At 62.7% G+C, this 27,688-nt stretch overlaps 1 protein-coding gene across 1 annotated transcript in view; it reads right to left on the minus strand.

Moving 5' to 3' along the window:
* Window positions 1-27,568, minus strand: part of LOC122153358 (staphylococcal nuclease domain-containing protein 1-like) — a 79,214-nt gene extending 51,646 nt beyond the window's left edge. Inside the window, 12 exon segments of the mRNA XM_042791878.1 lie at window positions 10,172-10,285; window positions 17,916-18,006; window positions 18,233-18,339; window positions 18,709-18,836; window positions 18,839-18,866; window positions 19,566-19,609; window positions 19,612-19,656; window positions 19,777-19,937; window positions 22,561-22,639; window positions 25,759-25,879; window positions 27,040-27,189; window positions 27,545-27,568. Of these exon segments, the coding sequence (XP_042647812.1) occupies window positions 10,172-10,285; window positions 17,916-18,006; window positions 18,233-18,339; window positions 18,709-18,836; window positions 18,839-18,866; window positions 19,566-19,609; window positions 19,612-19,656; window positions 19,777-19,937; window positions 22,561-22,639; window positions 25,759-25,879; window positions 27,040-27,189; window positions 27,545-27,568 (1,092 nt within the window).
* Window positions 27,569-27,688: the final 120 nt, after the last annotated feature.

Genomic DNA, 27,688 nt, shown 5'->3' on the forward strand with positions numbered 1-27,688 from the left:
GCTCCGGGGCTGGCCGCCTGCCCGCAGCCCATCACCAGCAGCCTGGCCGCCGCTCCTCCGTGCTGCTGCCTGCTTTACTGCTTCGGGGTTTGGGGTTTTGGTTTGGTTTGGTTTTTTTTTTTTTTTTTTCCTCCTCTTTTCTTTTTTGCTGCTAAGCTTTTTGCTCTCTAAGCCATGAGCAATTTCCCGGGATGCCAGAGGCTGTAAACCATGCAGGAACCCGGCTGTGCCAGCTCACAAATTATTCCAGCCTGGAACAGGCCTCGTACCTGGCCCTGACAGGTCCCCCAGGAGCTGTACATTTGCTTTCGGCCAGGGGAAAGAAAACCCACCTGCGATAAAGCAGTAGCATTTTACCAGGGATCAGCCTGAAGCCCCCCCAAAAGCCCCCCACCAGGATTTAGCATCCTGCACTGCCGGGAGCTGTATCAGCAATCCAGAGTCCTGGGTCGAACGCCAAACAATTGCTTTCTGACCGTGGAAAGACTGAGGGAGACGGGCGAGAGGAACGGTGGAGAGATGTGCAAGCTAATCATTTTTACACCAGAAAAAGCATGCTGCCCAGAGGGCAGAAAACAGGTTGCGAGAACATGCTGACTTCATATGTCTTCTCCCCAGAAGGTACTGCAGCCCCTATTAAATATTGATCGGGGAACTCCAGTGCCCCCACTTTCTGCTCCCGCCTCTCCTCAGATGCCCCTCTCCTCTGCCAATATTTAGAAGACATTAAGGCCGTATGCCCGAGCACTTAGCACTTTACGCCGCGCCGCTCCGCGCGCCCCATCCACGCCGGCAATCACTCCTGTTACACAATACACGGATGAGCCACAACGAGCCTTGTAACTGTAATTTAGCGGAGACGAGACGCTGATGAGTTCATGGGTTTGCCTCTCATCAATCTTTTTTACGCTCGCCGAGCGCGGCGCGCTCTTTTTGTAGCACAAGCCCCGCTCAACAGATAGGGAAGGGAGATCCTCTCAGCCGGGCAGAGCCCGCTGCCCTCGCCGTACGGCATCCCTCACCGGGCACGGCTCACCGCGCCTGCAGTGGCCTTGAGTTCAATCCGGCACAGAGATCCTGGCCAGGCGGGCACGACCCGTGGGCGCTGAGCTGCTGCAGACGGGGACCATCCTCACTGTGCCGACGGGGGACGCTGAGGACAATGTGGGGGTGCCGGGGGGAGCTCGGCTGAGCTGGGGGATCCCCCAGGTTCCTCCAAGGCTGGGTGCCTTAAGTCACCCATTTCTAGAAGGACGAAGGCACCAAGCAATGGGAGAAGCCGACAGAAGCCAAGAAAATAAGGGATCCACCTTGGAAATCCCTGCGGAGTTTGGGAGCAGCCTGGATCCCTCCTGGGATGGACAACAGGAGAAGAGCTTGGTACCAGAGACTCCAAAAGCAACGGGCCACGCAGAGGAGGGACACCTGAGAGCCTGGACACGCCGCTGCTGCCCTAAAACTGCCCAGAAGGGAAAGTTGTGGGTGCGTGTCCCATGTAGTCAGTGCCCTCGGGGAGTGCCGGCGCGGCTCCCCTTCCCCGTGCCCCCCTCTCAGCCCTTGGACTCGGGCTCCCGGGGCGGATTTCCAGGGAGCTGATCGAGATCTCCTGCCAGGCTGGCAGATCCAGGCGCTTCTTCCCTCCTTCCCAGCCACGGATGCATCTTCAAAGGCCGCGCCGAGAGCCCGGGCAGGCTGCAGCAGAGGAGCCGCTGCACCGGAGACACCGGAGAGAGCTGCCACGGCTGCGCCAAGGGAGGGAGGGAGGCACGAATAAACCTGTGGGAAAGGCACTGGAGAAGCCCAGGGGGACCCCAAGTCGTGTCATAGAATCACGGACCGGTTTGGGTTGGGAGGGACCTTAAAGCCCCCCCAGTGGCACCCCCTGCCCTGGGCAGGGCCCCCTGCCCCCAGCCCAGGGGGCTCCCAGCCCCGTCCAACCTGGCCTTGAACCCTTCCAGGGAGGGGGCAGCCACAGCTGCTCTGGGCACCCTGGGCCAGCGCCTCACCCCACCCACAGGGAACAATTTCTGCCTTAGATCTGACCTAAATCTGCCCTCTGGCAGTTTAAAACCGTCACCTCTCCAATAAAGAGTCCCCCCCCTCTCTCCTGTCCCCCCTTTAAGCCCTGGGAGGCCACTCTCAGGGTCCCCCCGGAGCCTTCTCTTCTCCAGGCTGAACCCCCCCAACTCTCTCAGCCCGGCCCCCCAGGGGAGCTGCTCCAGCCCCCCCAGCATCTCCGTGGCCTCCTCTGGCCCCGCTCGAGCAGCTCCGGGTCCTTCTGCTGTTGGGGGCCCCCGAGCTGGCCCCAGCACTGCAGGGGGGTCTCCCCAGAGCGGAGCAGAGGGGGAGAATCCCCCCCGGCCCTGCTGCCCCCCCTGCTCTGGCTGCAGCCCAGGGCACGGGTGGGTTCTGGGCTGCGAGCGCACGGGGCTGGCTCACGGGCAGTTTTCCCCCCACCAACCCCCCCAGTCCCTCTCCTTGGGGCTGCTCTCCAGCCACCCCTCGAGGGCCCAGCCTGGGTTTGTGCTGGGGATCGCCCCGACCCCCGGGCAGGCCCTTGCCCTTGGCCTTGTTGAACCCCGCGAGGTTTGCCCGGGCCCCCCTCTCCAGCCTGCCCAGGTCCCTCGGGATGCCCCCCCTGCCCTCAGCGTGTCCCCCACCACGCAGCTCGGGGTCACGGGTGAACTTGCTGAGGGGGCATCGATCCCACTGTCCGTGTCCCCAACGAAGATGTGAAACAGCGCCGGGCCCAGCCCCGACCCCCGAGGAACGGCACCCGTCACCGCTCTGCACTTGGCCATCGAGCTGTTGACCACCCAGCCAGTTCCTTATCCCCCCGAGTGCTCCATCCCCCCAAATCCACGTCTCCGATTTAGGGACAGGGATGCCGTGCGGGGCACATCCGAGGGTTTTGGCAGCGATGGGGAGCTCCCGAGCAGGCAGAGCCCTCTGGACCACCAGCTCGGCGCTGCCCGTGGCAGAGGACGTGCAGGCAGGGCAGGGCAGGAGAGGACTGCCTGCAAGAGGTGTGTGCTGGTGGGGAGCCGTGGAGGAAAACCACCCCAGCTCCCCAAAAAAAACAGAGCTTGGTGGCGGAGCTGCTGCCACTACCAGGGCTAGGGGAGAGAAGCCGGGGAAGCAGGCGGCTGCCTTCTTTTCGGCACTGAGGAATCCCAGGCTGCCGCACCATCAGCACCGTGACCACCGATACTTGTGCCCTCACCCAAACAGCTCCGGGGGTTGGGGGGGGGGTGTTCGCAAAGCGAACCGAGCACTTGGCTCCCCGGCCACCGTGCCACCTCCAAGCATCCCCCGCCGAGCTCCCAACCGCGGCGGCAGCGCCGTGCCGCAACGCCGCCTCTCCTGGCAGGGGCCGCGGCGTCGCCCGCGCTCCCCAGAACCCGCCGAGCCGCGGGTGCCAGAAGAGCCTCTGCAGGGCCAGGAGGAGCCGAGCCGCGTTCGCAGCTAACGGTTCGAGCTTCTGCCAAGCCCAGCGCAGCCGCCCTCTCTCCGAAAGCCGGCTCGCCGCAGAAAAGCACCAGGCAGACACCTGCAAACCATCTGTCGAGCAAGCCCTCGCCTCGCCGAGCGCGGCACCCACCGCCGGCGGCTCCCACCGAGAGGGGCCGAGCAGGACGAGGCGCCCACAAGCGCCGAAGGCTCCGCCGGCGAGACCCCGCGCGCCACCGGGTACCCCGAAGCGCCACCAGGCTGGAAGGCCAAGCTCAGTTTTAGGGATAAAGCGGCTGCGGTCGCTAAAAACATGGATCCTTCCCGAACAGTTCATTTCCCGAATCTCAAACAGGGTTCTAAATTCATCTCAGGCGGCGTGAAAAGCAGCAGCCTGGTGGGGGGGTTCAGGCTGCCCTTGACCTCAAAGTCCATCCCCTGCCCTTCCCTGGCTGGGCAGCCCCGGCAGCTCCTGCTCCGGCAGTGCCGGACGGGGCTGGCAGCGAGCTGGGCAGGTCATTTTTACAAGGCGCTTCCATTTTCCCATAAATATCCTGGCAATCAGCAAGTGTCGGGGAAAGGAGCAGAGAGGAAGCACCGCCGTTTGATGGGGTTCGGCTAAAATACGGCTCTTGCTAAAATCTGCCGGAGTGTGGTGGGGAATGAGGAGGAGCGGGAGCAGCTGCACAGAAAATCCCCTCAAACACCGGCACCTCCATTTGTGGTCAAACACCAGGGGAGGAGCGCCAACCTTCCGGCGTCCTCGCCCTCGGCGGCAGGACACACGTCGCGCCCGGCCGGGCGGACAGACGGCCGGGGCACCCGTGTACTTTGCCCAGCATCACCCCGTCGTGAAGACCCGAGGGGAAGCGGCACGGCCAGCACCCTGCCCCAGGCGACCCTGCGTCCCAGCCAGCAGAGATGCTGAGAGCGGCCGGCTGCGAGGGTCCGCACCGGCGCGGGAACGAGGACCCTCGTGGGTGACGGCTCCCCCCGCTCTCCGGGGGCTGGCAAGCGCGGGGGCTGGCTAATCCCTCATCTGCTCGCAGCCCGACGGGAGCCAGCAGTTCCCTTCCTTTGGAAACGTATCAGCCAGCCAAGGAACCCGCGCACAAACTCATTTGAGAGCAGGGGAAAAAGAAAAAAAAACAAAAAAAAAAAAACCAAAAAAAAAGCCCCAACTCTGCCTGCTTTTTTTTTTTTTTTTTTTTTTCTTTATCTGAAGCCATTTCCAGTTTCCAGTTTTTCGCTGCTTTCTGTTTGCGGCAGCGCCTGCTCCTCCGAGTTTGCCCGGTGCACTGACAGCCCTGACACTCGCGTCAGCTTTGCAATTAGCTGCCGCCGTGGCAAACGCGCTCCCAGCAGATGCGAGGCTTGGCGTCGCTCCGGCAGCACACCAGCACTTTCAGACTTCCCCCCCCCCCAAAAAAAAAAAAAAAACAACCCCAACCCACCACCAGCAGGATGTTTTTTTTCCCCGTTTATTTTTTTTTTTTTCCCTTGAAATCAGGTTCCATGTGTTCGACTCTCCCACTCCAAGACTATTACCAATTAAGATATCAATTTAGATAAATCGGGGGATTGGAGACTTGCGCTGCCGTCGCATCGACTGGGCAGACAGGATGCGAGAGCACACGGCCGCTAATGAGGTTCTGTAATTTAGCTGGGTTCTGGCCATCCCAGCGAGGGGTTCCAGTCATCCCGGCGAGGGGTTCCAGTCATCCCAGCGAGGGGTTCCGGCCATCCCAGGGAGGGGTTCCGGTCATCCCGGTGAGGGGTTCCAGTCATCCCGGCGAGGGGTTCCGGACATCCCAGCGAGGGGTTCCTGACATCCCAGCGAGGGGTTCCGGACATCCCGGCGAGGGGTTCCGGCCATCCCGGCGAGGGGTTCCTGACATCCCGGCGAGGGGTTCCGGACATCCCAGCGAGGGGTTCCGGACATCCCGGCGAGGGGTTCCGGCCATCCCGGCGAGGGGTTCCTGACATCCCGGCGAGGGGTTCCGGACATCCCAGCAAGGGGTTCCGGACATCCCGGCGAGGGGTTCCGGACATCCCGGCGAGGGGTTCCGGACATCCCGGCGAGGAGTTCCGGACATCCCAGCGAGGGGTTCCGGACATCCCGGCGAGGGGTTCCGGCCATCCCGGCGAGGAGTTCCGGCCATCCCGGCGAGGGGTTCCGGACATCCCGGCGAGGGGTTCCGGACATCCCAGCGAGGGGTTCCGGACATCCTGGCGAGGGGTTCCGGACATCCCAGCAAGGGGTTCCGGCCATCCCGGCGAGGGGTTCCGGACATCCCGGCGAGGGGTTCCAGTCATCCCGGCGAGGGGTTCCGGACATCCCAGCGAGGGGTTCCGGTCATCCCAGCAAGGGGTTCCGGCCATCCCGGCGAGGGGTTCCGGTCATCCCAGCGAGGGGTTCCTGACATCCCGGCGAGGGGTTCCGGCCATCCCGGCGAGGGGTTCCGGACATCCCAGCGAGGGGTTCCGGTCATCCCGGCGAGGGGTTCCTGACATCCCGGCGAGGGGTTCCAGCCATCCCAGCGAGGGGTTCCGGTCATCCCAGCGAGGGGTTCCAGCCATCCCAGCGAGGGGTTCCGGACATCCCGGCGAGGGGTTCCGGTCATCCCGGCGAGGGGTTCCTGACATCCCGGCGAGGGGTTCCGGTCATCCCGGCGAGGGGTTCCGGCCATCCCGGCGAGGGGTTCCGGACATCCCGGCGAGGGGTTCCGGTCATCCCAGCGAGGGGTTCCGGCCATCCCAGCGAGGGGTTCCGGCCATCCCGGCGAGGGGTTCCGGTCATCCCAGCGAGGGGTTCCGGCCATCCCAGTGAGGGGTTCCAGACATCCCGGCGAGGGGTTCCGGACATCCCAGCGAGGGGTTCCTGACATCCCGGCGAGGGGTTCCGGACATCCCGGCGAGGGGTTCCTGACATCCCGGCGAGGGGTTCCTGACATCCCGGCGAGGGGTTCCGGCCATCCCAGCAAGGGGTTCCGGCCATCCCAGCGAGGGGTTCCGGTCATCCCAGCGAGGGGTTCCGGTCATCCCAGCAAGGGGTTCCGGCCATCCCAGCGAGGGGTTCCGGTCATCCCGGCGAGGGGTTCCGGTCATCCCGGCAAGGGGTTCCATTCATCCCAGCAAGGGGTTCCGGCCATCCCAATAAGGGGTTCTGTCCAGCCCAGTGACAGACTCTGGCCAGCCCAGTGGGGGGCTCCGGCCATCCCGGTGAGGGTCCCCACCACCACAGCACCAAACCCAGCACCTGGGCAGCGGTGGGAGTCGCATCTTCATCTGAACACGTATGTTCCTCGACAGAGCCATTAAACGCTACCAGCTCCCGCCCTCAGGATTCATTCCGCGCCGGGCGATGAAGGCGGGAGATGAAAGGCTGTAGGATTTCATTACGCTGAATTGTCAGTTTGTCATTTCCCATCTCGTTGCTCAGGTGCCTTGGGACCAATTTGCGCTCAGGGGGATGGAGATGGATCTCCCCGGCGGAGCCGCGCTACCTACGTGCTCCCCACTACGGTGGGCAACGGGTCGAAGCCCCCAACGCTGCTGAGCCCCAGCGCTCTGCCCTCGAGCTGCCAGACCCATGCACAGCACCTCATGGGTACAGCCTTCCAGAATGGCCCCAAATCAACCCAAAATAGATATATATATATAGAGAGAGAGAGAGATTGCTCAGGCTTCATCTTTGCAAGCGCAGGTAGGATCGGGGTCTCCCACGCTGAGCCCCCCGGTGCAGAAAGCTCCAGACCACAGGAGCTGGAAATTAAAGGGGAGCAGGAAGAGCAGTGAAGGGTCCCCGGGTGCTGGGGGGGAGCTCGGCGGGGGGGCGAGAGCAGCCCCCTGCAAGCAGCAAAGCACCGAGTCGGGGATGGGGGAGAGGGGCACGCAGCGGAGCAAGGTGGATGGTTTGCCCGGCTCCAGCTTTTTAGGTCAGTTGTTAGGTTTTTTGATTTTTTTTTGTGTGGTTTTTTTTGTTTTTTTTTTTTAAACCAAGGATCTGGAAGGGGCGGGGCGGTAAACGTTCCATTAATTGCATTCACAGGTAATTAAGCAACTGCATAAGCAGGGCCAGGGATGAGAACGCAGAAGGGCCTGACGAAAGATGAAACCCAGGGAAAAAGAACCGAGGTTTCACTGCGGCACCCCCCAACGAGGGTGGCCGAACGCGGCCCTGCACGGTGCAAGGGCACCCACGGGCCACCAAGGGTGGGAGAGCTCGCATGGGCGCCCCGGGGGCCGAAACCCTCCGGGTTTGGGGATGCCCGAGCAAGAGGCCGGCACGGCGGCAGCAGGCCAAGGCCCCAGGTGGGTGTTTTCTGAATCTCATCACTAGAGCCATCGCGGCCGCGCAGGCTCCCGCCCTGAGCCCGGCTGCTCCAGCTCTTGGAGGAGGAGGAAGGAGAGGAGGAAGATGGAAGCAGCTCTTGCCCCTGCAGCGGTGACCGGGCGTCGTGCTGGTGAGGATGGGAAGTTTCAGCAGAGGGTCCGGCAGCAGGGCCCCGGCCCCCCCAAACCCTGGATGCAATCTAACCTTGCAGATGTTCCCAAATCCCGAGGCCGCTCCCTGCAACGGGCTCCCCAAGGGGGAAGCCAGACGCAGACCAGCGACATGGCTGCGATCCGGTGACTTTAGGGTGCGGGGGGACACGTGCAGCGAGAGACCCCAGACTCGGGGAGATTTGGGGGCATCCCCCGGGCAGCACCGAGCTCCCCCGGGCAGCTCCCCATCAGGCAGGGGGAAGGCAACCGCCCGTGCGCCGGGGCCGCAGAGCCAAAGCAAGTGCAGGATTTTACCGGAGCGGGAGTTGGAGGGGGGGGCAGCCACCTTTCTGCAGTCTCCTTGGAGACCACGAAGAAACCGGCGCTCCTCCCCGCAGCGCCGCACGGTGCTGGGGGGGGGGGCACGACAGAGCAGGTCCTGTGTGTGTGTGTGTGTGCGTGTCCATCACCAGCACCGGTGGCCGTTTCGCAGCCACCCCCCCGTGCCCTCTCCCCGCCGGGCAAGCGCGGCTCGCAGCGGCTCCCGTCCACCCGGCACCGCCGCCAGAGAAACAGCGGGAGGAAGAGGCTAATCTGGGAAGTTATTCATAATTCAGTGTGTACAAAACAAGGCGGCATCCTAGGAGGGAGGAATTTCCAAATCACCGTTCCCACAGCAACCCGGGCTCTGCCCCTGCGCGCACCGACAGCTCGGGGAGCCGCGGCATGCGGTGCCGTCGCCTGCCAGCGCAGCGAGGCCAAGCTGAGCTGGTGCTCGGAGCATCTGTGCCATTTCAGGGGGGGGGAAAAAAAAAAAAAAAAAAAAAACCAGCCCTGGAAAAGGCGGCTTTCGTGTAATCCTGGGTGAAGGTTGGCTTTCCGCTCCCAGCTGGGAAGCCCTCTGCTCGCTCGCGGGCGGCAGCGCTCCTCGCCATCGCAAGAGGAGAAGGTTTCTGCTAGGAACAATCCGGGTGCTCGGTGGGGGTCTCAGCAGCTCTCGAGTGCATCAACCATTAGGGGGGAAAGAAAATAAATAAAGCAGCAGCGAGCAGATCAATCCCTGCCCTAGGGAGCTTTTGGCTGGTTTTAGATCGGCTGCTGGAGGCGAAGCCGGGCAGTGCCGGGCCCCCGCCGCCACCCGCTCCGCGCCGAGAAAGGGACACGGGGCTCAAAGCGCCGTCCCGGCTCCGGGCTCAGCGGAAGCTCTTTGAGCAGAGGTGAAGGGGACTCGGCGTGTGACCTGCAGCCGGGCGGCAGAGCTTTGTTTTGGGCGCTTTTATGTCATCGCCGGGCGCGGGGGTCTGGAGGTCCCGGGCGCGCCGACTCGCAAGATGCTCGAAGCAAGCAGAGCGGCGACCGAACCGTGCACGAACAATGCGGCGTTTTGCAAAGACCTGCAGGGCCTGGGATTTCCCCATCAGGTCGTGACGCCGCAGGTCTGGGCGAGTCAGACCCCGGCGGCGCTGAGAGCCGGAGGACAGGGGAGCTCGCTCCTCCTGCAGACAGGGAGAAGGGAGGGAAGCGCACCCCGACCCCAGCCAGCCCCACGGCGGAGGGGAGAGACGTTCGGGGCGGCACGGCGGGGAGGAAAAAAGGAAAACCAAAGGGTTTTTTTTACACTTTGCACCATCTCCAGCTTCCCCCCCGCCCCAGCCCAGCGACGGGCAGACGCCAGGCCGCAGGGGAAGGGAGGGCAGAGCTGCTGCTGCGCTGCGCGAGCCCGAAGCCCGCGGCTGGCAAAGGACCCGAGGAGGCCGAGCGGCAGCTCCCCCGCTGCGCCCGGTCACCAAGGGGGGACACAACGGGGAAGGGTCACCCATCCGCCAGCACATCCCCGAGCAGCATCCCACCGCACATCGTCCGCAGCCCCACGCGCTGGAAACGAGGCTCTCCCCCCTCCCCGGAGCAGAGAGCCGCAACGGCACCCACCGTCCAGGGTGGGGGGAAACTGAGGCAGGGGATGGGGGAGGCATCGGTCACCCTCAGAGCGCACGCTCAAAGCCACCCCAAGGCCTCCTGCATCCCGCGAGATGGGGCTCCCCCAAGAAAAAAAGGGGGTATTTGGCTGGGGGGGGGGGGGGTGTCAGGCCAGATAGAAGAGGAGCCTCACGGGGAGGGGACCCCATCCGGGGTCGGTCACGGCTGCTGGCGATCGCTGCCCAGCGGAGATGCTGCACTGCCGGGGTGCAGAGCATTGCCCCCTCCCCATCTCGCCCCGCGTCCCCACGGTCACCTGCGTGCTGTCCCCCTCCAGCCGGGGGGGTCGGATGCTGGACAGGTGAATGGTTTTGTGGTCCCCAGAGTTCAGCTTCACCACGATGGCGTCCGCGTTCAGCACCTGCATCACCTGGGGAGGGAGAGAGGCCAAGGTGAGCGCCGTGCCCGCAGGCAGCACGAGCCCCGGCTCCAGCACCCACTGACAGCACAAACCGAACAGCCTCAACCCCATCGGGGTGCCCGGGGTGGGGGGGGGGGGTCCCGGCGCATCCGCGGCCCTGCTCTCAGAGCCCCAGGAGCTCAGCGCCGGTCGGAGCTCCGGATGGCGACACCGCAGCACACCAGCACGTCACCAGGCATGTGCCGTCCTTTGCTGGGGCTCAGCCCCGCAGGGCTTCACTCCAGAAACAAAACCAGAGAGGGGATGGGACCCCCAGCATCGGTACCGGACGATGGACGAGTGCACGGAGGGGAGGGAGTGAGCACAGCCCGCGGCGGAGACTCTTCCACCCCACGATCGTGCAACAGCATGTCCTGGCTAGCGGTTCTCCACGCACCCGGGGAGCAAATTAATTAGAAAAATCGGTGGCAGAGTCAGGCAGGGGCGTGCGGGCAGGAGGAGGACAGCGGGGCTCGGAGCACGCTGGATTAATCCGCTCGGTTTCCATGAAACTCTGCTCTCCAACCTGGGCTGAGCGGCAGCAGGCAGAGCGGGACGAGGCACCCGGGTGGGACCCTCCCCTGCCCTCTCCCAGCACAAACCCAGTCCCCCCAGCGCAGAAAGTTCCCGTTGTGGCTCAGCCACGACAAGCCCAGGGAGCAGAGCCCCACACAACCCCCCCAGAGCCGACCCAGAGCTCGGGGGGGGGAAGCGGAGGGGAGGGGGCACAGACTTGCTCCGCTTCGCAGCACTTTTTGCCCCAGCAAGCCCATCGGTCCCTCAAAACACGTTTAGCCAAAGGGATCACAGGATTATAGGAATTAAAATTCAAGCAGACGCCAAGGACTGCCAGCGCTCCTCTCGGCACAGCAACCCCCCCCCCCCAGGGGATGTCCCTCTCCTGGGACCCGCATCCTTCGTTTCTCCGAGGCAGAACGGAGCCCAGAGCGGTTTGCATGCTCAGCAGAGTAATCAAATCTCATGCTTCAGGGCATCCTCGCTGCTGGGGGGGGGCAGGGGGGGCCAGGCTGGGACCCCCCGCAGCGCGTTGGGCATCCATCCATCCCTTCCCTTGAGCAGAAGGCTTAGAAAATGCAAGACGTGAAGGTAAAAAAAACCTGCAGCCGCGGGAGCTGCGGGTCGGATCCGGGGGGCAAATCCTGCGCTACGTGACACATCCGTCAGGCGCACGGCGCGCTCCCGCGTCGGAGCCGCGGCCAGGTCTCATTAGCTCTCTGGCTCCCACCAGCAGACAGCCACCAGCTCCCGGCACAGCCCAGGCTACGTGCGGGGGCCAGCAACTGGCACCGGGGACTTGCCAAGCCCCTCCGGCCCCCAGCATCCCCTTTCCTGGCGGAATTAACTGGCAGGGCCCTTCAGCAGGCGATGGGTCCCTGCCCGGGCGTGGGGTGCTGCAGGACGCGGCACCTGCGAGTCCCGGGCAGGACAGGGCAGGGCAGCAGCAGCCGAGGGTCATCCCCAGGCACCCACTGCTCCTCGCTCCTCCTTGGGCACCCACTCTCTTCCCCAAGCACCCGTTCCCTTCCCCAAGCATCCACTCCCCTTCCTTGGGCACCCATTCCCTTCCTCAAGCACCCACTCCCCTCCTTGGGCACCCATTCCCCTTCTTTGAGCACCCATTCCCTTCCCCAAGCACTCATTCCCTCCTTCCTCAAGCACCCACTCTCCTCCTTGAGCACTCACTCCTCTCCCTGGGAACCCATTCCCTTCCTCAAGCACCCACTCCCTGCCTTGGGCACCCGTTCCCTTCCCCGAGCACTCATTCCCTTCCTTGAGCACCCACTCTTCCTCCTTGAGCACCTATTCCCCTTCTTGAGCACTCACTCCTCTCCTTGGGCACCCATTCCCTTCTCCAAGCATTCATTCCCTTCCTTGAGCACCCACTCCCCTCCTTGGGCACCCATTCCCCTCCTTGGGCACCCACTCCCTTCCTCGAGCACCCACTCCCCTCCTCGGGCAGGAGCAGCAGCCCTGGCTGGGCAGCATCACCCTGTGATTTGCAGCCCCCTCCCCAGGGACAGGGGGGAACACGGTGACAGCGACAGCAAAGCGGGAGCCTCAGCACCACCTCAGAGGCCGTGCCATTTTTCTTGCTAACAATTTCTCAGCTTGCTGTGGCCAGCATCCTTCATCCAATATTTATTGTGGCTTCACCTGCCTCAGAAAGGCACTTTGATAAACAGATTGAAAGGACTTTTTTTTTTTTTTTTTTTTACAAACCTCTGCAGCTACTTCTTGCAGAGCCTGCAGGTTCCAGCCCTGCTTCCCCAAAACCCCTGGGGACCCAGCCTTCACCCCACACCAGCCAGGTGCAGGGAGGGGGAGCTGGGTGCTGCCCCTGTGCGCTCCAGCAACACCCCCCTCCGATCCCTGGCCAGGCTTGTCCCCCCTTGTCCCCATCACTGCCTCCCCTGGGGACAAGAAGGTCGGAGCAGTGCCACGTTGCTATTTTTCACGCAATAAATTTTCCTCGCTGCGAGCGCTGATCCCACCGAGGTTTCCAATTTTCCACCCCGGGGCTTTGCTCGCCCTGGGGGCCTGCCCCCACCCCTGGCATCGCCCCAGCAGCTCCCCTGGGTGCTCACGGGCCGAGGGCCCCTTGGGGACGGTGGGGACGTTCCCCCCAGCTGCCACTGCGCCCCCCCCTCCCCACGGCAGCCTGCTCCGCCGTAACGAGGGCAGCTCGTTAGCTCTCCTGGGCGAGGGCTCAGGGACGGGGAGCAGCCCAAAGCCAGGAGCGACCTGCACCCCAACCTTGCAACACAGGGACGGTGGCACTTTGGGAGCCCAGCACAGAGGGAGAGGCCAGTGCTGGCGCCCCCCCCCCCCCCGACCAGGAAATTGCTTTTTGAGGGGGTTTTGGTGGAGTCTGGGCTCAGCTCGGCAGGAGAGCAGCTCCTGGGCTGGCTCTGGCAGATCCCACCGAGATCTGAGATGATTTGGCCATGATGAAGTGTTTTACAAAAGGGGTGGGAGGGAGGGGGAAAGAAAAGAGAAAAAAAAATAGAAAGGAAAAAACAAAACAGAAAAGAAAACAAAACAGAAGAGAAAAAAAAGAAAAGAGAAAAAGGGGGAAAGAAAAGAGAAAAGAGAGAAAAAGGGGGAAAGAAAAGAGAGAAAAAGGGGGAAAGAAAAGAGAGAAAAAGGGGGAAAGAAAGAGAGAAAAAGGGGGAAAGAAAAGAGAGAAAAAGGGGGAAAGAAAAGAGAGAAAAAGGGGGAAAGAAAAGAGAGAAAAGAGAGGAGAAAAGAGAGAAAAGAGAGAAAAAGAGAGAAAAGAGAGAAAAGAGAGGAAAGAGAGGAAAGAGAGGAAAGAGAGGAAAGAGAGAAAGAGAGGAAAGAGAGGAAAAGAGAGGAAAGAGAGGAAAGAGAGAAGAGAGGAAAGAGAGGAAGAGAGGAAAGAGAGGAAAGAGAGGAAAAGAGAGGAAGAGAGGAAAGAGAGGAAGAGAGGAAAGAGAGGAAAGAGAGGAAAGAGAGGAAAGAGAGGAAAGAAAGAGAGGAAAGAGAGGAAAGAGAGGAAAGAGAGGAAAGAGAGGAAAGAGAGGAAAGAGAGGAAAGAGAGGAAAGAGAGGAAGAGAGGAAAGAGAGGAAAGAGAGGAAAGAGAGGAAAGAGAGGAAAGAGAGGAAAGAGAGGAAAGAGAGGAAAGAGAGGAAAGAGAGAAAGAGAGAAAAGAGAGAAAGAGAGAAAGAGAGAAAGAAGAGAAAAAGAGAGAAAAGAGAGAAAGGAGAGAAAGGAGAGAAAGGAGAGAAAGGAGAGAAAGGAGAGAGAGAAAAGGAAGGAGAGAAAAGGAAAGAGAGAAAGAGAGAAAAGAGAGAAAAGGAAAGAGAGAATGAGAGAAAAGAGAGAAAAGGAAAGGGAGAAATGAAAAGAGAGAGAAAAGAAAGAGAGAAGAGAGAGAAAAGAGAGAGAAAAGAAAAGAGAGAAGAGAGAAGAGAGAGAGAAGAGAGAGAGAAGAGAGAGAAAGAGAGAGAGAAGAGAGAGAGAAGAGAGAGAGAAGAGAGAGAGAAGAGAGAGAGAAGAGAGAGAGAAGAGAGAGAGAGAAGAGAGAGAGAAGAGAGAGAGAAGAGAGAGAGAAGAGAGAAGAGAGAGAGAAGAGAGAGAAAAAGAGAGAGAAAAAACAGAGAAAAGAGAGGAAAAAAAAACAGAGAAGGGGGAAAGAGAAAAAACAGAGAAAAGAGGGGGGAAAAATAAAAAAAAAAAAAAAAAGAAAAAAAAGGAGAGAAAAGAGAAAATAAAGCAAAAAAGAGACAGAGGCCCAGCTCATGCGGAGCCGCTCCTCCAGCCTGCGAAGCCCCAGCCCGTCCCCGCCAGCGCCTGGATGTGGCCAGGGGCTGCCCCCCCAGCCCCAGCCTGTCCCCGGCCCCCCCGGGCCGGAGCCGGCCCGCCGCAGAGCGAGGGGGCAGCACAGCCTGGGCGCCCCCCCCCCCCCCCACCCCCCCCCCCCCCCCCCCCCCCCCCCCCGGACAAAGCCGTATTACAAACAGCTTTTGGCAGAGGATAGCTTTCAGCGCAATGTATTCAACTCTAAGCAGCGCTGTCCCAAATTCCCGGGTGCTCTAAGACAAGCTGACGTAGGGAATTCAGGAGAAAGCCTCCAGCCTCTTCACATTTTTATTCCACCGCTTTTCTTCTTGCCACTCGCGGCAATCAAATCCACAATCGAGGCCAAGCCTTAATTTCTCCCCAAACCAACCCCTGCGCTCAAAGCGCCGGCAGCTGACCGCGCCGGCAGCGCGATCCAAAATTAGCCGGAGCCGATTTGCTGCGGTTGCTCAATGGTGCAAAGACAGGTTGGGATGATCTTCCTCCTCCTCCTCCTCCTCCTCCCGCCCCCTGGCAGTTCCTACGTCAGCTCTGCCGCTGCAAACCAGCACCTCGGCGCTCTGCCGAGCACGGAGGCGGCTCCAGCGCCGGAGCCATCGCTGCCCGCCTGCCTGCGGGTGCTCAGGCCCCTCCGGAGGGTGCTGGGAGGAGGGATGGGGCTCCGGGGCCCCTCGGGGACACCGGGCACGTGCCCGGCTCCGGGTTCAGCTCTGGCACGCCGAGGCGTGCAGGCATTTGGCCTGATTTTCCCCGTCACTTCTAATTCCCGGGAAGGGAAAGCGACCAAAAATTGACACCGCAAAACCGACAGCGCCCGGGGAGGCTTCGGCTGACGGCTCCCTAAATGCTGATTTGCACGGGCCTGCATAAAGAGCAGGTTTGAACCAAAGGCAGGGAAATTCTGCGTCTCCTCCCCAGGGAAGCGGGACGGCACCACCGTGTTCACGGCGTTTGGGGGGCTCTTACGGCAGAACCAGCGCGGCCAAACCGCGCCGGGGCGGACCCCGGGGGGGATTAGTGCTCCCAGATTGCAGGGGGGGGACCCCGGCAGAGAGAGGGGCTGTGCCCAGATTTGGGGGGGGCCTGCACACCCTGGGACCCTAAGCAGGACGCAGCCTGCTCCTAACGGGGAGGGGGGGGGGGCCCCTCTTAATTCCCACCGCTCCCGGGGAGGGGGTGGCTGCCCGGTCTGGAGGTGGTGCTGAGCCCCAAAAGCCGCCTTCGCCGCTCAACCGCCAGCGTCCCCAGCCCGTGAGGTGAGCCGTCCCACAAAAGAACGGGCCCCTTGGAAATGCCAGGAGCGTCCAGCCGCCCCCTCCCCAGGCCTCCGCAAGCTGCTGAGCAAGGCGTGACTAAGGGCCCCGTGCCGGCAGCAGCAGGATGGTGCTTCCCAGCCTGCCAGCTCCTTCGCCCCGTGCCCGCAGGGCGAGATGCTGGGGTGGCATTTCTCAGGGAGCCAGCAGCAACCACACACACCCCCACACACACCCCCCAAACCACCTGGGGAAGCTGGTGGGAGGTTTGGGGGGGACCTCTGTCACCCCTACTCCCACTCGTATCCGAGCTGGCGGACGGGGAGCTGCAGAGAAGGGCGTCATCTCCCAGTTGTAAGGAACTGAAGGAGTTAATGCCTCCCATATTCCTCGACACACAGAGCCTCAAGGACAAGTTGTGGCCTTTGTGATTTGTCTAAGGAGCTGCCCAAAGCAGTCGTGGAGTGTATCTGCTGCTGTAGTGCCAAATTCCTTAGATAAGCTCAAAGGAAACTGTCCTTTTGGGCCAAAAAGACTGATAAGCCAAAGGCTGTTCAATTACCCAAGAAACAAAAACTGAGGAAAAAGTAAAGGGGGGGGGGAACGACCTCGTCTCTCAAGGAAATGAGTTTGTGGAACACCCACCTCTCTTTCTCTAATATGCAAATCAGCTGATAAAATGAACTTAAAAGGTGATGGAACACTTTGCTGTGTGTGCACCCACCACCCAAGATAACAAGACCTGAGACCCGGCTGGAACCTGGGGGGTGAACCAGACTCTTTTTTTGATTTTTTCTTACAGATTTACAACAGACCACATTACTCACTACCCTTTTCCAAGTTTCAGTAGTTTCCACAGCAAGTAAAACATTTTAACCAGTCGGCTGGTGTCATTTCACCTCAATTTAACCCGAGGGGACCACAGAACCTTTAGGACTCGCTGGGCTCCCAGTCAGGGTCGGAACACGGAGCCAGCAGCCCCCAGCCTCATCCCACCGGAGCCCAGTGACCACACGGCACCGGAGAGCTCATTACTGGCTGCAGCTGAGACCAGGCCGACCACAGGAGCTGCTGGTTCTGCCCTGCCCGGCAGCTCCAGAGCCCCCCTCGCCAGCCCGGGCCGGGGTGACCTGCCCCAAGCCCTGCCCCGCTGCCTGCGAGGGTCTGGCTACGACCCCGCCAGGGCTGGAAGAGCTTCCAGGGCTGGAAGAGCTTCCAAGGATGCTCCGGGGCAGCATCCAACCCAGGCGCAGCGGGGGTCGAGCTGACTTCCCAGCTGCTGCACCAGTTTCCACCAGCGCCGGAGCCTCCCCCCCCCCCCCCCAGTGCCGCTCTGGGCGAGCCGGCAGCACCATCTAGTGGGCTGCTCCCCCCCCCCCCCAAGCCGTGCAGGACCCCCATGCCACGCCCGGACCCCCCACCCCATCGCACCCCGAGATGCTCCTCGCAGGGGTGCCCACGCAGCTTCCCACCCACCCTCCCTCCTGCATCGGCTACGCTCTCCGAACCGTGCCGGCGCGGCGGTAAGCGTTGGCACCGCGGCGGTGGGGCAGCCCCGGAGCTGCTCTCACGCGTGGGGCCAACCCCAGAGCTGGGTCACTGCCGAGGGGCTCTGCCCCACGGAGCCCCAGCACCAGCAACCCGCTGGGATCAGGGCAGGGGCTGTGGCTGACACCGCGCTGGAAACACCGGCAGGAGAGGGAAGGGAAACTCTGCCGAGCCCAAGGAGAGCGGCAGGCAGGGCGAGCGCGTCCCTGTGGCACGCTGTCGGCCGGAGCGAGGCCCCACGGCCCCCACCAGCCCTTCCCCACGCGCCGTAGCCCCTTCCCCTCCGCTTCGTTTCACCAATTCCCACGCCAAGCCTCCCCGAGATCCCGGCGCACGCCTGGGCGGCCGTGCACCACGGCCCGTGGCGGGGACATAGCCAAAAAAAAAACCTCCAGGGTTTCTCCAAACACACGTCGAGGCCGGCAACGGCAGCCGGGCCCCCTCTGCCCCCGCTCACCTTGGCTACGAACTGCTTGTCCTTCTGATCCAGGTTTGCCGTGGGGGCCACGTAGTCCCTCCAGATCCTCAACTTGCGCTCTTTGGCGAACCTGGCAGGAGAGGGGGGGACACAGGCGTGACGCCCCGGGCCGGCGTTAAATCACCCAGCAAAGCCCTGGGCAGAGGCAGCGGGGCGGGCGCAGACTTGCAAGGAGAAATCGCATCCACCTCCCACCCGGGAGAGCACTGGGATGAGGAGAGGGGCTGGGGGCACCCCAGGGGTGCAGCCCGGAGCGCCCCAGCACCCAGCCCTGCGGCTCCCGGCGTGGGACTCACCTTTCGGCCGTGCGCAGCTTGTCAGCGCCGCGGGTGTAGACGGCGATGGACCAGTCCACGCAGCGGGCAAAGCCCTCCTTCAGCAAGAGCTCGGTGATGTTCCCGTTCTGCCGGGGAGGGGAGGAGGCGCGCGCTCAGCCCACGGGTGGGGGGACACCCCTGCCCCTTCCAGGAGAGCTGGCCTCCCCTCCTCCCCAGCGGGGAGCTCACTCGCCCCACTCAGCCCATCAAGATGTCACAGGGCCCCAAAGAGCCCTGGCAAGGCCTGGTCACAGCCACCGGAGACCACGCCAGCGCAACCCACGGGGGCTGCTCAGCTGGACCCCGGCCTCCCACACCCCCCAGTAAAGAACCCACAACGCCAGGCCGCCCCGAGCCCCCTGGACCTCGCACCACCTTCAGTATCTCCAACAAGTGATGACAAGCGGTCTGCCAGCCCCCCCTCCCACCCCTCTTCCCCCGCCAGCCCCACTTGCCGGGTGCAGGATGGTGCCCAGGATGTTCTGGTTGTGGCAGCTCTCCAGGACGATCTGCACGTCCCTCTGCAGCAGCCGCGACTCCGTGAAGAACTTGGCTTCGGCTGCAAACGGCTCGGGGACTTCGGGGCGTCCGCCTCCCGCTTGAACGTGGGGCACTGTGGCGGGAGGGGAGGGTCAGGGCACGGGCTGGCCCCTAAAACCTCAGCAAAGGGGTGGGAAACCTCCTGGGGGAGGAAGGCTGCCCGCACCCCCAGGCTGTGGCTTCTGGGAGAGACATCCTGATGCTTTTGTGCCGCGTTGCACCGACACAGCCCTTTACCCGCCTCACTAAACGTTGCTGGGGGCAAACCAGGGTACGGGGAGCGGGGCGGCCGAGCTCACCAGCCCACGCACCAGCAGCCACCTCGATGCCAGCAGAGCGGGGACCCCCACTCGCCCAGCGACCAGGGGGTGCTTGCAGGGTGTCCGGCAGCACGAGCTCAAGCGCCTGCCGGGCCTGGCAGCGCGGAGATGGCACCCACCTCACCCAAACCCGCTCCCGTCCCCGCGGTGACGCCCCGCACCGGCACGCACACCACCACGGGCTGCAACCGGCCTGGTCCCGGAGGGTGCAGTGCAGGATGATGCGGTGGGTGACAAGGCAGCAGAACCCCTGCCTCCATCCCTCCTGGCCCTGGTCCCGCGAGCCCGGCAGCCCGGCCAGCAGGCAAGTCGGGGCACAAGCCCTGCACCGGAGCCGAAAGGGCACCGAGGACGATGCACGATGAATAATGATGCAAATTTAAGAGGGAACTTGCTGCAAAGAGGATTGCTGAGCGTGCCTGCCAGGGGTGGGGCAGGCAGCTGAGCCTCACCTTGATCCCCGAAAGCATGACGGTGACCAGGTAGTAATCGGGAGGAGGAGGGCTCTCACCACGCTGCCGTCCCGGACGTGCTCTATGATGGCTGTGGAGGAAAAGCAGAGAGGTGGTCCTGCTGCGGAGGGGCTCGGTGGGAGCCACGGAGCCAGAGGACAGGGACAACCCCAGCGCCCGGCGGCGAGGGCCTGAGTCGGTGCCAGCTTACCATTGACTGGCTTCTGGTGCATGGAGTCCACGAAGTGCCGGGGGTTTTCGATCGTGTACTTGAGATCCCGGATGGTGTGGGAGCCCGTCCCCTCGCTCCACATCCCCTTCTTGGCACTCTTGGCCTGCTCCTCCAGCTCTGCCAGCCTGCTCTGCTCGGGGCTGCAAGGACAGGGCGAGACGGGGTGAGGCCAGGCTGGACACTGCCGGTTCCTGCATGTTTTATCACCGGGAACATCCATCTTCCAGGCACTTTTCTGGATGCTTTAGTGATTTGATCACTCACGTCTAGAAAAGGTACCGCCTGGGTGAGCTGGTGAGCAATGCTTCAGTGCTGCTGACAGCAACACATGGTAAATCAAAGCAAGTTTCTCCGGCCCCGCACCTGCGCCATCGATGTCCAAACACCTGCCGCTGGAAGCACCAGCTCCAATAAACCGGGGAGGTTTAGCCCATGAAACCCTTCCCCCGGCTGCTTTTGGGCACCACGATGGAAAGGCAGCCCCGACTCCTGGCGTGGCAGAGCCGCTTGGGGAGAGGAGGGATGGCTCACGTACCAAACCACAGACCGTCCCCAGTCCTGCACACGCCAGTGCAGCTGCATCACCCTCCCCGTGCCGACGGCAAGCCCTGCCAGCACCACCATAACTCATTAAACAAAATTTGGTGCTATTTGTGGCTTAGCATTCTTCAGCTCAGGGGAAAGCTGCGACCTGATGAATCCCAAATTCTCCGCAGAAGCGCCCGACTGAAGCAGCTGACAAACGAGTGGCTGAGAGTCACCTCATGTACTCGTTAATTAACGCACCCTTTGAATTAGGAGAGCAAACGCGGAGCAGCGACGTGCTCCAGGAGGTATTTAATTGCAGGAAGCTCAGTCCTGGGCTAACGGTGCGGCGCCAGCCTGGTCGTGCTGGCGATGGGGCTCGTGGCAGCGGCGTGGCCCAGCCTGGGGGGGTTGTATGTGCTCCCACACTCATCGCAGGGCGACCGGCTTCACCGGACGTGCTGCCCACTGGGTGCACCCGCAAGAGGCTGAAGGAGTGGAGCAGAACCCCACGAGTCCGAAACCACCAGGAGGTCCCTGGGGCTGCCCCGGGACAAGCAGCAGACGACAGCTCCCAACCTACACCCCGATTTCCTTCTCTCCTGCACAACAGGCCAGAAGTGCCTGAAAAGTCCCAGGCGGCAAATGCGTGAGGGACCTCAGCCACGTCTCTGGCTGGAGCGAGGGGCTCCCCTGCTCTCCGTAGCTGCCCGGCCACGCAGCCGTCCTCTGAGGGGATCGGCGGCACGGCCGCAGCCGCCGCGCTCCTGCAGCAGAGCCAGGGGAGGGGGCTTTGCCTGGGAATGCTGGCTGGAAAGCAGAGACGAGTGGAGAACCACAGGAGCCAGAGCCGAGGTCCTGCCTGGCCCATCACCCGGCTGCCAGGGGAGCACCAGCCCCGGGGGTCTAAGGGAACGTCACGGCTTCCTCTGGGCATCACCGCTGCACGGCCACGGGCCGGCGACCAGCCCTGCGAGGGCTCAGGGTCCCCCTTCGGCATGAGCCCCAGCAGGGTCCCAGGGGACATTTCCAGTGGAAACCAGTGCAGAAACCCCAGCAGACTGGCAGGCGGAGGCTTTCCTCCGTTGCGCCGCCTCGATGCAGGAGGTGCAGAACCAGGATGGGGCGGGTGAGAGCTGACTCTGGCGGAACCCCCTTCACCCTACAAACACCAGGCTCTGCCACCGGTGCTGTGCCCCCTCTCCCCAGCACCTACTTGCCCCCCAGCCCGCAGACTGTTGGCTTCTGCAGCCCCTCCAGAGCAGGCACGGTGGCTTTCACACCTCTCCCAGGCACCACTGCCCTGCGGCGGTCCCCGACTGTGCCAAAACAGAGCTGCTGAACTCCGCCAAGGGCACCCAGAGCCCGCCAGCACCAGGCAGAGAGCACATTCCCCAAGGGCTGGGGACAGGGACCGCGGCCCTGGGCAGGCAGCAAGCGTGACCTGCTGGCACTTGAAGCTTCAGCACTGGCAAGCCTGGGCACAAAATATCCCATCCACGCCCTGGGCAATGCGCGCTCTGTTTACGCCAACGTACCTGTTTACAGGCTGCACTACAGAAAACACTGGGTGGAAAACATCCAAGTGTGCCAGGAACAGTTTTAGGAAGCGACACGGGCAAAATTCCAGCCCAGCAGGCGCAAGGGATGGAAATAGCATCCGACTGGTATTTATAGCATTTCCACAGCAAAAACTCGCACCCCTGGAACAGGGTGGCCGGTGCCCCAGGCTGTGCGCGGGGATGCCAGCACGCCGCAGCTGAGGCCAGGCTACTCCCTTGCTCCTGGACACGACGGGGCTGTGGCAAAGAATCGGCTCCAACAGCACGACATGGCACTGCCCAGATGTAGAACGAGGGGCAGGAACATCACAACATCACCTCTCTAATGTGAATTAAAGCACCTCAACTCCACGCCGGGCATTATTTCCCAGCGACCAAGAGCTTCAGAAGATTTTTCTGCTCTGTAAGCCAGGGCCACAGCTCTGGTGCTTCAGCAAGGAGACACCCGGCTCCCCCCTCCACAGCCCCCTCGCCACCCCAACCCTAAAGACAAGGGGTCACCGTGCTGGGACGGTGATGCCTGTGAAACCCGGGCGCCGCAGAGCCCTGGGGCAGCGGCGGGTGCCCGGCCAAAGCTGAGGAACCCAAGGGCTCTGGGTAAGTAACCGCAGAGGATCGGCGCGGCGGCACAGCACGGGCTCACCGGGGCCGTGCAGGAACGTGGCTGCATACGTACTTGTTGGCTCGGATCCCTTCCCGGCGGGAAGCCAGCCCTTCGGCCACGAGGGACTCGGCAATGTTCTCGCCGCTCGTGTCTGTGGAGAGAGGAGGAGAGGAGTCAGTGAGAGAAGCTGCCAGCGTGCGGGGCGGCCCGCGGGCACGCAGACCTCAGTCTGGGAAAGCTCTCCCAGGGAGATTCCAGATAACAAGAGCCGGAGCAATCCGGGAGCAAAAGGCTCCCGTCACCAGCCCGGTGTCCCAGCAGCACGTGGCCGTCACGATGCACAGAGCAGAGTCACCCGGGGCTCTAAGCAAGCGGGAAGGTGACACGTTGCTCTGCCACGCTGCGAGGCCTGCTGTCACCCAGGCCATCTCCGTGGGGACATCCTCGGCACCCACGGGAGGCAGGCAGTGCCCTCCCAGCACCAAAAGGGGTCTCTGGATTTCCAACGAAAGGCCACGCCGCCGGCACGACCTGCAACGGGCACCTCCACACAAGGCAGCCTTCCTCTGCAGAAACACGGGGCTACGGGAGCCGGAGCCCCCACGCCACGGTCCGGGGTGGGGGGATGCCAGGACAGGGAAGGCAAATAAACAGGAGGATTTGGGCAGAATCCCCCAACTGCCCAGGCAGAAGGGAAGGCATGGGGTTGCACAGCCCCGAGCAGCAGCGTGGGGTGGCTGGGGAGGGGGTGTAGGGCACTGCCTGGACCCCCACCCTTCTTCCCCAGTACCTCCGCTCTGGCTCAGCCATCTCCAGTGAGCGACAGCAAGCTCCCAGCCCTCCAAAGCCCGGAGCTGCAGACAGCTGCCGCATCCCTGCCAGGGAAGCTGTCGCAGCAATTCGACATTAATAGTATTTAAACCTTGACAAACTTCATCAGGAAACATTTTATGCTTCATTTCTCACCTCCACGGTGTGACAGGCTGGGATTTAACAATAAGGACGACACCTACACGGGAGGCACCGCAGAAGAGTCCTTAACGTGGCAGACAACAAGGCTGCAGATGACTGGAAGGGAGCATTTCACTGATCACGGTGTCACCAAACAACAAAATCCCTTTCAAGGTTTATTTGTTGCAGACTGTGCTGTCAGGACCTGCCAGGCTTCCTGCTGAGGACAGCCCACGGGGTGGGAAAGTGGAGAGCAGCAGCTCTTCAAAACTATGAACCCCACCCCTCTGCATGCAGGGATCCCCATCCCAAAGGGCCTCCCAGTGCCCTGGCCCACGAGCAAACTGGAAGCTCAGGAATGAGCACGGGGGTAATGTGGATATCCAGTTATTCGTGGTCTCGAGGGACGGGCTCATCCTGACAGCTCGTAGGGCCCTGCGTTGCCCTTTCTCGCAGCCTGGAGGCCGTGGGGGTCTCGTGTTTCTGCGCTGGACCCCCACACGGACACGGGAGATGCTGGCTGGACCGTGCTGGGATGCAGCAGCGAGGAAGGCAGCCCTGGGTCACCCTCACAGCAGAGACAAGATGCTGGTGGAAAAGGGCTCCAGGCAGGGCTCCTACCCACCCTGGGCCACGCTGGACCTGGCTACGTCCAGCCGAGCCTGCAAACCTCTGAGAAGAGAGCTCCAGCCTCCTCGGGGAGCTGCGTGGCCGCAAACGCCCCCGCTGAGCCTCTGGTGGGGAACGGGGAGCCGGCAGCAACGCCGGGCTTCCCGGCCGTGCCCCAGAGCCGGTGGCCAGCAATCCTCATCCTGCCCCAGGAAAAGGCGCCGGCAACTCCTGCCGCAGACCCAGAGGGAGCCTCTCCCCTCCCCAACGACCATCACGGGCCACCTCCTTTCCCCCCCCGAGCCTCCTCCGTGCAAACCCCGCTTGCTCCCTTCGTGCAGCGCTGCTGGGGCAAACCCTGTCTGTGGCGGCGAGCGAGTACCGGCCGTTTGCTGCCCGAGCCAACCCACTGCAGGGAAGGCTCCGAGTGCCACAGCGATGCCAGGGAGCATATTTGGAAACCAGGATGCCTCACGGCACCCAATCACCCTTTCCAGTCTGAGCTGCAAGCAGGAGAGTCTGCAGAGACATGGGACCGAGGGCACCCGACTCCCCAGTCTGCACCAGACTTATGCCCAAAACTCAGCAGCCCCTGAGCTCCTTTACAGCCCTTGCACACGCCTGGTCCTTCCCCCAACTTCAGCGAGTTACCCCAGGGGAGGGGAGGCTGACAAGGAGCTCTGGCTGAGCCGACCTACACCCTGGTCGCATCCCAAATATCCCAGTCGTGGGGCTGTCCCAGCTCCCCAGCGAGCTGAGGTGCACGGTTCGCTTGGCGCAGCTCCTGCCCTGTGCCAAGCCAGTGCATCCATCTGTCCCAGTAAGCCCGAGCCGGGTGGCACCGGAGAACAAGCTGGGCTGTGGTGAGCACCCACTTCCCAGGAGCCCACCCGTGTCCAGTGGGTCTCATCCCCCTTCTCGAAACCCGAGGGCATGGGAAGTCCAAACGCAGCAGAGCGGTCCAGAGCCGGCAGCGGGATGCCGTCACCTCGAAGCCGCTTTCCCTCAGTTACTCTCACCAGGCTGTGTGATGCTTGAGGGGTAACCATGGGGAGAGAGACCCCAAAAACTCATCTGCCAGCGTGGCTGGAACCAAAATCAGCCAGGGCTGTTGGCAGAGGGGATGCAGCACCTGGCAGAGTGTGGTCCGGTGTCACGCTCACCACGAGAAGAGGCTTAAAGCCCACCAGCACCAAAAGGTGCTCTGGGCCAGGGAGAGGGCTGCCTGCAGGCATCGCGCAGCCTTCGGGCTGAGCAGCCAGGCCAGGCTTGCTCCCGGCGCTGCCGCATCCTCGGGGGCCGCAGGTAAAGCCGGTTCCTTCGGGGCGATTTCAATCAGCCAGAGATGAGCAAGAGATTTAGAATGACAAAAAAAAAAAAAAAAAAAAAAAAGATGGCCAGGGGAAACGTTGGGAATTCACCCAACGCCATGGCTTGTGTCCATACGCTGCCGTGCATCAACCGGCGGCTGCAGCTCCGAATGAGAGCACGGCAGCCGGCACCACCACCGGGCACTGCTCGCCTTCCGAAAGCTGGAGCTCCGTGCAAAAAAAAAAAAAAAAAAAAAAACCAAAACAAACAAACCACAACCCAAAAAAACAGGCGTGCATCCTTCTGCTGCCAACCCCGAGCCCCAACCCACCCTCTCGGACAGCAGCTCCGCGCTCCCCGCCAGCCCGCGGGGTGCCCGAGGGACCTCTCTGCGCTCACCTTTCCCCAGGTACACCATCCCGTACTCCCGGCCCTGCGGGGTCTTGTACTCCACGGTGAAGCAGACCTCCTTCCCGATCAGCTTCTTCCGCAGGAACTCGCGAGCCGGGAACCCCCAGGGCTGGAGGGAAAGAAGTCGACGTGAGCCGATGGGTCAAACGCAGGCGGGGAAAGCCCAGAGCCTCCCTGCCCTGGGGAACTCGCGCCCTTCCTCCACATGTGCTGCATCAGCCCAGGGCCGCGCTTGGAGGCTGTTTGCAGCCCACGAGCTCCGCAGAGGAATACCCTGTTATTCCGCAGGAGCAACACCTCCGCTCTCACCCCCCCGTTCCCCCCAGAAGGGGTCACGGTTGGTTTTCCAGCCGGCCTCGTGTTCCCCAAGCACAGCCGGACCCATCCGGCAGAGCCCAGGGAAGCTCCTGGGATAGAGGGCTGCGGCGATGCCGGGGGCTGGACCAGCCCCAGCTCCTGGGGATGTGGGGGGGGGCTCCTCCAGCTCCTGCCCGAGGCTGCGTGGGGGCCCACGGCGAAGGAGCAGAGTGGGACTGGCCACGGTGGCCGTGCCCAGCCGGGAGAAACGGGCTCCAGCATCCCCCAGCACCGAGGCAGGAGCGCACCGGAGCCCCGGTGAGCTCAGCCCCACTCCACCGCAGCGGGTGGGTGGGGAACGCGGTCCGGAGGAGAGAACATGACGTGCTCATAAACAATTAGCAGACCTGACAGGCATAATTTTTTAAAAGAGTGACATTTAAAAGGCTGAAGCAGTGTTTCGAAGACAAACTCCCCAGGGAGAGCAATTAGCTGCCAGCGCTCTGCACCACCCCCGGGGCTGGGAGGATGGGTGGCCGGGGCAGAGCTCCCTCCGACACAAACCCACCGCTGCCGGCACGGGGAGCCCTGCCTGCACCCAAGCTGCCAAAGCAACACCCCCGTTTCCTCCCATGCCCTCAGCCCCGGGGCAGGCAAAGCCCTGCAGAGGAAGTTTGGAAGCTTCACCGGCTTCCCCTACTCCTTCAGATCTTGCCCAGCCGTGCCTGGTCCTTGCTAGGGGACGTTGCCTGTCCCATCCAGGCACACGAGTGACCACAGCAGGGTGAGGAAGGAGAATTCCACCCCAAAGCAGTCCGTCCCGCGTGGGATGGCAGCAGCAGGTCTGGGAAGGGGCAATGGCCGAGCTGAGGGTGCTGTGGTCTGCAGAGCTGGCCCAGCAGCCTGGCAGCACCCTGTGACCCTCGGGGCACGGCGGGGTGCTGCGTGGCGCGGCTCGCAGGAGGCACCCACCTCGTCCGGGGTGTCCTTGGCATCCGGCTGGCCCGCGGCAGCGCGGCGGGCGAGGTTCCCGGCACGGATGTTGCTGAGGTTGATCTGGCGCTCGGGGGGTGGCCCGCCTCGGGGCTGCCCACGGACGATGATGGCACAGCCTGACAGCACCTGCGGGGAGACAAAGGGGTTACGGGGGGTGCCCCGGCCTCAGTAGCAGCAGCCAGGAGGCTGGGGAGGCAACAGGTGACGGAGCTGAGCACGCAAGCAGGCGATGAGGCGCGGACAGACAAGACTTCCAAGGGCTGGATCCTGCTCCAGGCAGGGAAACTCGCAGGGCACCGTTTCTCATGGGCCTGGCAGAGGCAGGAGCTGCCCCAGGTTTCCTGCTTGGAGATGAAGGCTCCCCACCCTGTGCCCTCGCAGCAGTCCCTGTCACATCCCATCCCCTCCTTCGGAGCACGGGGTGCTCGCAGTGGGTAACACGGAGTTGTCGGCAGATTGGGATTTTACACCCAGTGCTGACCTGTGATGAGCCCAGCTGGGCCATCCCCCTGCTGCTTTGGCTGCCGAGGGCTCTGAGCCCGGAGCATCCCATCCCAGGGCAACCCCCATCCCATCCTGTCCCATCCCCCCCGCTGCCGCAGGGGGACCCCAGCATTCGGGACAG

This window comes from Tyto alba, unplaced genomic scaffold, assembly GCF_018691265.1.
Source record: "Tyto alba isolate M040663 unplaced genomic scaffold, T.alba_DEE_v4.0 Super-Scaffold_2, whole genome shotgun sequence".
NCBI lineage: Eukaryota > Metazoa > Chordata > Aves > Strigiformes > Tytonidae > Tyto > Tyto alba.